The following is an 8,193-nucleotide window of genomic DNA, read 5'->3' as shown; positions in this document are numbered from 1 at the left end:
TTGCTGCTCCTCCCCTTCACTCCACTCCCCACTCCCACCCACGCGAGCACACCCACCACCTACTCCTACTCCCCATGGCAGGAGCGCGCACGGGAGCCGGCTGCTGCTCCACCTCCTCTCCTCTCCTGCTGCACTACTAGGCGGTGCCCGCCGGCGACGACGATGGCGATGGTCGCGAGCAGGGAGAGGCGGCTCTCCCCGCCGGGCGGCGCCGCCCAGGGCGCGCCGCAGGTGGACGCGGGCAAGTACGTGCGGTACACGCCGGAGCAGGTGGAGGCGCTGGAGCGCGTCTACAGCGAGTGCCCCAAGCCCAGCTCGCTCCGCCGGCAGCAGCTCATCCGCGACTGCCCCATCCTCAGCAACATCGAGCCCAAGCAGATCAAGGTCTGGTTCCAGAACCGCAGGTCAGTCGCTCCGTCCCCCGCTCGATCTGTGAGCTTCTTCCTCTCCTGGTTTTGCTCTCCTCTTGCTTCTTGCGGGGCCAACACATTGCGTGATCTTGGCGCGCGTGCTAGAAGAGAGGCGTGTCGAGTGGAAAAGTAGATAGGAGCAGTCTTTATGCGGTTCTGCTGTGGGAGATTTGGTTTCGTGTGATTTTGGCCCGTTTCTTCGCTTGATTTCTGGAAGGGGCGTTCGTTACCTGCTTTTCCCCCTTTCTTTGTTTGCAAGTTTTTTCAGCCGTTTTATTTATCATTTTGGGAGTTTCCTTGGGTTGATTTCTAGTGACCTTCGGTGTTCTGTGCAGTGGCAATGATGCCATGTTTCTTCAGAAAATCTGTGTATTCTTCAGAGATTTTCCTGGAAACGAATCATGAACACCTTATTGGTTTGCTTGAACCTGCGCTTCCCCATTTCCTCAATTCTTTTAAAAAGATTTTGATTTTGAGAAGCTCCGCACAATGATATGTGTTCCTGTATCACAATGCTTTTTTTGCCATCTGTGGGTTAGGTAGGGCACTAAAGAAACCGTCTTTGTCAGATTTATTCTAGGCAAAATTACTTGGCTCATGTGTTCTTGCAAATGTCATGCCGTTCGTGGTGACAATGACTTGGTACCAGGCAGTTTCTTGTCTCCACCGCTTGCATGAGCCTCATTGCGAGGTGTCGTCAACTTTTCACATGTATGCTAGTGAATCATGCATGAGTAGTAGTGGATCGAGGTGGCAGTATGAACTCAGCTAGTGGCTTATCTCGGTATAAGCGTAGCACTACATCTATCTTGAATTTGAGAATATATGAGGTCGGAAAATAGAAACAAGTGACAGTTGTTCGGCACCACAAAATCCTCGGGTTCTTGTTTGTCCCTTCAAATGTGTGTTGTTTCTTTGGTTGACTGATCCAACAGCATTCTGAGTTGAGGCCCGTCTTTTCCAATTTCCACTTCAGTGGTGGTGGTGGCATTCGCTGTCCTTCAGGCCCCTCTGAACATCACCTCGTAGGCTATGTCACTTTGCCTTCTTTTCCAGCAGATTAAAAGTTGGGTAACAGTTTTGTTCTTGGTGGTGTGGTGCCTCACCCTGTGGAAGAATCAAGAATGAGAATAACGTCACCTTTTAAGCCAAAAGCTTTGGTGAAGGGTAAAAGGAGCCAAGAATCTTTTACCGTGGGCTCAGGAAGTGCTAATTTTGACTAGACTTGGTAGATGCAGGCACACACACACGCATCACTTTCAATTAGGCAATGATTCACATATACTTGGTTCTTACATAGTATCCATTTTGTCTCTTTTGCTTCACCTTTTCCATACATTCCTGTATAATGACCCGCTCGTGCCCTAAGAGAATATCACTGAAATGCCTTCTTTCTGTTCATTCTCGGTTTATGCCAATCAAGAACTACAAAGGGAATCCCGCATATTGGAAGCCACTATTTGTGTAGTTTGCATTTTTAGGTGTGCCTGCCACTAAACTGTGTTTCTGTTGTCTTTGATAGATGCCGGGAGAAGCAGCGCAAGGAGTCTTCTCGTCTACAAACCGTGAACCGGAAGCTGAGCGCGATGAATAAGCTGCTGATGGAGGAGAATGACCGGCTGCAGAAGCAGGTGTCCCGTCTCGTCTTTGACAACGGGTATATGAAGAATCGACTCCACAGTGTGAGCTCCTTTTCACTTTCAACTGTAGATGGGCTTGACCTTGTAATGGTTTGCTGCATTTTGACTCAGGGTCTGTTACATATTGTTTTAATGCCTATTATATTTGTATTTTTCCCTGCTTATGCATTATCTTGTTTTGCTTGCTATAACATTTGCTTGTAAATTTGCAGCCTTCTGTAGCCACCACCGACACAAGCTGTGAGTCTGTGGTGACAAGTGGTCACCACAACCAACAGCAAAACCCAGCAGTTCTGCATCCTCCACAAAGGGATGCGAACAACCCAGCAGGGTAAGTCTGAAACCTGATTACATTCGTGTTCAAATTCTATGCTTGCTCTAATGCTAATTTCCCTTTTGTCCAGTCTACTCGCTATTGCTGAGGAGACATTGGCAGAGTTCATGTCCAAGGCGACTGGAACTGCTGTCAACTGGGTGCAAATGGTTGGGATGAAGGTAATGTACTTGTTTTTTTAGATAATGTACTTATATCAGTGTAATACTGTGTTGCACCTGATGTTGATATCTCTGACTATTTGAAATGTGATTCTGTTTACAGCCTGGTCCGGATTCCGTTGGAATCATCGCTGTTTCGCACAACTGCAGTGGCGTAGCAGCACGAGCTTGCGGCCTTGTGAGCCTTGAGCCCACAAAGGTATGTTGATTCTTATTGGTCTTGTGTTTTCTTTTAGCTTCTGCAGCTGTGAGACATCTAATTAATTTCCATTTAGGTTGCTGAGATCCTTAAGGATCGCGCATCGTGGTATCGAGATTGTCGGCATGTTGATATCCTCCATGTTATCCCTACGGGTAACGGTGGAACAATTGAGCTGATCTATATGCAGGTATATGTCTGCACATAAGGTTCAGTCTTTTTACGTGCTTGATTATGTACCAGTACTAGTAGCTATGATTCTATTGATAGTAATAATTTCTGTTTTAATCTGTAGACTTATGCACTGACAACTCTGGCGGAACCGCGCGACTTTTGGACGCTCCGATACACTAGTGGTCTTGATGATGGCAGTCTTGTGGTATGCCTTAATTACCTGATTGACCTAATGCATATTGTTGGTCTCATTGTCATGTTCCAACCAAACTTAATCTTGTTGAACTCCCCGTGCTGTCAGTTTTAACCTGCCTTTTTCACTGTAGTGTGAAATCTGTTGCAAAATTGTGTCTTTTGACCCTAGTAATACCAATGTATTAATTGATGCTTGACTGCCACTTCTTTTGCATATTCATTGTATTTGCTGCACAATGCAGTACTGGTAACAATGTGGCTCTGTCTTCTGTAGATCTGCGAAAGGTCATTGACTCAGTCCACTGGAGGTCCTTCTGGACCTAACACTCCAAATTTTATCAGAGCTGAGGTGCTTCCTAGTGGTTATCTGATTCGACCTTGTGATGGGGGAGGTTCCATGATTTACATTGTGGATCATGTTGATCTGAATGTAAGTAGCAGTGGGTCTTTCATACTGATGAATGTGCACTTGGCTAGTTTATTAAATATGCATCTACTCGTTGTTGAACTTTTAGCAGATATGTGCCTAAATGATTATCTTGTTCTAATACAGGCTTCTAGTGTGCCCGAGGTTCTTCGGCCACTCTATGAATCTCCTAAGATACTGGCACAGAAGATGACTGCTGCGGTATGTCGCTGTTCAATTTCATTGTTGCTAAGCAGCTGTTGGGCTTTGGTGGTACTCCTGAATCTGTAATTTTTCTGATGCACCAGTGACGCTATTGGTTTCTGTATAGGCATTGCGACACATTAGGCAAATTGCACATGAATCAAGTGGTGAAATGCCCTATGGTGTTGGTCGACAGCCGGCTGTTCTCAGAACTTTCAGTCAAAGGCTCAGCAGGTGTGTAAAAAGATGGAATAGCCTTTTGACCTTCCAAGCATCTGCAAGAGTGTCTTGTAATAGCATTCCATTCTTGGCTACCACTGGTCTGAAATCTAAACTCTTCTCAATTTGCAGAGGCTTCAATGATGCTGTGAGCGGCTTTCCAGACGATGGCTGGTCTTCTTTGTTGAGTAGTGATGGTGCTGAGGATATTACAATTTCAATCAACTCATCTCCAAACAAACTTATTGGATCTCATGTCAGCCCTTCCCCATTCTTTTCTGCTATGGGGGGTGGCATCATGTGTGCAAAAGCATCAATGTTACTGCAGGTTTGTACATTGCACTCAATTTTGTTCCATGCTATGTAACCTTGTAGTCCTTTTAGTTGCTTGTTAGTTGTTACAATACTAAATGAACAATCTTCATGGTAGTTTTCCTTGCATAAAATTGTTTTTGTGGTATAATTAACCTTACCCCAATGTACTTCTTTTGATATTGTAGAATGTGCCACCTGCTATACTTGTGCGATTTTTGAGGGAGCATCGCTCTGAATGGGCTGATCCTGGTGTTGATGCTTATTCTGCTGCCTCTTTGAGGGCCAACCCATATGCTGTTCCAGGTTTAAGGGCTGGTGGGTTTATGGGCAACCAGGTTATACTACCCCTTGCACGCACCTTGGAGCATGAAGAGGTAATCTGTTGATTATGGTTCCTTTCATTGTCTTCTTGTTAATGTCCAATATAAGCCCCATCTAACTTACTATTTTAATTTCAGTGCTTGGAGGTTATTAGGCTTGAAGGACATGGCTTTAGCCATGAGGAGGTGCTCATGTCTCGGGATATGTTTCTTCTGCAGGTGTGAGACTTTCCAATTTGTTTCTTGGCTCTTGGTCCATGCTTTTCTCACATCCTTATGATTTTGTGACATTATCTGCTATTGCAGTTGTGCAGTGGTGTTGATGAGAATGCACCTGGTGCATGTGCACAGCTTGTCTTTGCTCCTATTGATGAATCTTTTGCTGATGATGCACCGTTGCTACCCTCAGGCTTCCGTGTGATACCACTTGATGCTAAGACGGTAAGTATCCCGGATCTAGATAGTCACTCCTAGTTCACATCTTGTCCTTGCTGCACTGTATTAATACAATACATCATGCACTCAAATTGCAGGATGTGCCATCTGCCACACGCACACTCGACCTTGCTTCTGCACTGGAGGTTGGATCAGGTGGAGGTCTGCGTGCTTTAAGCGATAGTTCCGGCACATGCACCACGAGATCTGTCCTGACCATCGCCTTCCAGTTTTCGTTCGAGAATCACCTTCGCGATAGTGTGGCAGCAATGGCCAGGCAGTATGTCAGGGGTGTGATGGCGTCTGTGCAGAGGGTGGCCATGGCAATTGCTCCTTCTCGCCTTGGCCCGCATATCGAACTGAAGCATCCACCGGGCTCTCCTGAGGCACTTGCTCTAGCTACGTGGATCGGCAGGAGCTACAGGTAGAACTCAGACTTCACAGCTACCTGAGTGTCATTTGTTTGGTCTACTGCTGGAATTGTTAATGCTCCCTCCATACAGCTTTACCCTGCAATTGTTAATGCTTTTTTCATCCATCATTACCCTGGAATTGTTAATGCTTTTTTCATCCATCATTGCCCTGCAATTGTTTCCTTCAACCAGCATTACCCTGGAATTGTTAATGCTTTTTTCATCCATCATCACCTTGGAGTTGTGAGCTATCAAGTTGTATGGATTTCCTGATGATTTCAAAATTCCAGGGCGCACACTGGAACGGAGATCCGCTGGTCGGACACTGAAGGCGCGGATTCTCCCCTGATGCCATTCTGGAAGCACAGCGACGCAATACTCTGCTGCTCTCTGAAGGTCAGTCTGGTGCTGTGCATCTCATCCTATCGTCTTCAAGATTCCAAATAATAGTAGCTTGTGCCATAACCTGAAACCGGGCATTGCCAACGGCCTGCCTGCAGCCGGCTTTCACGCTCAAGTTCGCCAACAGTGCCGGCTTCGACATCCTGGAGACGACCCTGGTGAACATCCAGGACCTGCCGCTGGAGGCTGTCCTCGACGACGACGGCCAGAAGGCCCTGTTTGCGCAGCTCTCCAAGATCATGCAGCAGGTATGTATTACCGTATTACTCTGCTGCCATGCCCATGGCCAAATAGACGACGACATTGCAAGTTTGAAACTTCCCTGGCTGACCTGCCCTGCGTGTCCGTTTGTGAGCAGGGCCTGGCGTACCTCCCCGGCGGCGTGTGCAGATCGAGCATGGGGCGGCAGGCATCGTACGAGCAGGCGGTGGCGTGGAAGGTGGTTGGTGACGACGGTGCCCCTCAGTGCCTGGCGCTCATGCTCGTCAACTGGACCTTCATCTGACGCTCCGCGTTTCTGAGGTTCACAGCCTCGCTCGGCGGCGCCAGATCGGACGTCGCCTTTATCCTACTACTACTACTACGTATTATTAGTTGCTTTTCCGTTGTACCTGTGTGCTACAACTGCTCGAGACGATGAGATGTTTACTGTTCCTGTGTATGAAGTAAGTGTAATGTGGATCGAGAGTTGGAGACGATGTTAGTATGTCACTGCTGTTTGTGTGTGAGACTAAAGAACCTTATTACTTCTGTTATTATCAGTCATTCTCTGGGATCTGTGTGTTTGTGTGACTTATACCTTGTTCGCCTGAGTTTATCAGCAAAATCTGCTAGTTATTCAGCAACGTTTTTCTCTCATAACAAATCACTACTTTTCAGTACTTCTGTTATTATTATCAGTCATTCTCTGTTCTACTTTTCAGCCATGGAACATGGAACAGTGATTTCTCTCACGGTAAATCACCATCAGCCAGCCTGAAATCCGTCTGCATGCATGCTGCAAGCTGCAAATGCGGGTAGTCGAGCTAGCACGAACACAGTATTGAACAGAAATACTGCAGCTGCAACTCCGATCCGACGAGGTGGACGGATTTCAGGCCTGTCAAGTCAGCGCCGGCGAGCTAGTAGTACACTGATCAATGGCGCTGGCCAGCGTCCGGCTACACGGCCGCAGAGGAACAGAGGCAGCGGCAGGCGCGTACAGTTCGTCTCCTGCTATCTCCTGCACCACCGACCTGCAATCGTCGTCTCTGCGACTCTGCATCGCTGCGCCGGCGCCGCTCCGTTGGCGTTTAAACTCTGCCGTCCCCTGCCGGTGACCGGTCGATGACGCTCCAGTACTATTCTTCGGGCCTGTTTAGGGCCTTGTTTAGTTCACAAAAAATTTTACAAAATTTTTCAGATTTCCCGTCACATCGAATCTTTAGACGTATGCATGGAGTATTAAATATAGATGAAAATAAAAACTAATTGCACAGTTTGGTCGGAATTGACGATACGAATCTTTTGAGCCTAGTTAGTCCATAGTTGAACAATATTTGTCAAATACAAACGAAAATGGTACTATTCCTATTTTGCAAATTTTTTTGGAAACTAAACAAGGCCAGATTGAAGATGAAAATTTTTTGGGTGTCACATCGGATATGTCGGAAGGATGTCGGGAGAGGTTTTTAGAAACTAATAAAAAAACAAATTACATAACTCGTCAGGAAACCGCAAGACGAATCTATTAAGTATAATTAATCTGTCATTAGCACATGTGGGTTACTGTAGCACTTAAGGCTAATCATAGACTAACTAGGCTTAAAAGATTCGTCTCGCGATTTTCAACCAAAGTGTGTAATTAGTTTATTTTTATCTACATTTAATGTTTTATGCATGTGTCCAAAGATTCGATGTGATGGATGAAATTTTTTTGGGTGTTTAGTTAGCAAAATTTTTCGTTTTTGGGTATTGTAGCATTTCGTTTTTATTTGACAAACATTGTCCAATCACGGAGTAACTAGGGTCAAAAGATTCATCTCACAAATTACAGGTAAACTGTGCAATTAGTTTTTATTTTCGTCTACATTTAATGCTCCATGTATGCGACCAAAGATTCGATGTGACGGGGAATCTTGAAAATTTTTGCGAACTAAACAAGGCGGCCTTGTTTAGTTCGCAAAAATTTTCAAGATTCCTCGTCACATCGAATCTTTGGTCGCATGTATGAAGCATTAAATATAAATAAAAATAAAAATTAATTGGACAGTTTATCTGTAATTTGTAAGATGAATCTTTTGAGCCTAGTTACACTTTATTTGGACAATGTTTGTCAAATAAAAACGAAAGTGCTACAGTAGCCAAAATCAAAAAATTTTGCGACT

At 45.5% G+C, this 8,193-nt stretch overlaps 1 protein-coding gene across 1 annotated transcript; it reads left to right on the top strand.

The window, feature by feature from the left end:
• LOC8084396 (homeobox-leucine zipper protein HOX33) lies at positions 1–6,623 on the top strand. The gene is made up of 18 exons (XM_002443503.2): positions 1–404; positions 1,933–2,092; positions 2,263–2,381; positions 2,455–2,545; positions 2,649–2,744; positions 2,821–2,934; positions 3,040–3,123; positions 3,388–3,543; positions 3,667–3,741; positions 3,851–3,957; positions 4,075–4,270; positions 4,443–4,631; positions 4,716–4,796; positions 4,884–5,018; positions 5,111–5,436; positions 5,716–5,821; positions 5,926–6,075; positions 6,186–6,623. Exons 1-18 carry the CDS (start codon positions 163–165, stop codon positions 6,330–6,332), a joined length of 2,574 nt encoding a protein of 857 aa, XP_002443548.1. The 5' UTR covers positions 1–162; the 3' UTR covers positions 6,333–6,623.

This window comes from Sorghum bicolor, chromosome 8, assembly GCF_000003195.3.
Source record: "Sorghum bicolor cultivar BTx623 chromosome 8, Sorghum_bicolor_NCBIv3, whole genome shotgun sequence".
Classification (NCBI taxonomy): domain Eukaryota; kingdom Viridiplantae; phylum Streptophyta; class Magnoliopsida; order Poales; family Poaceae; genus Sorghum; species Sorghum bicolor.
Note: the sequence above shows the minus strand (reverse complement) of the source record. Positions and strands in the feature narration are given on the sequence as shown.

Bases quoted from the DNA above. Each gene is read 5' to 3' on its own strand.
- LOC8084396 (XM_002443503.2), top strand. From the start codon at position 163: ATGGCGATGGTCGCGAGCAGGGAGAGGCGGCTCTCCCCGCCGGGCGGC. The intron at 3,544-3,666 runs GTAAGTAGCAGT...GTTCTAATACAG, and splicing joins TGGATCATGTTGATCTGAAT to GCTTCTAGTGTGCCCGAGGT. The intron at 3,742-3,850 runs GTATGTCGCTGT...GTTTCTGTATAG, and splicing joins CACAGAAGATGACTGCTGCG to GCATTGCGACACATTAGGCA.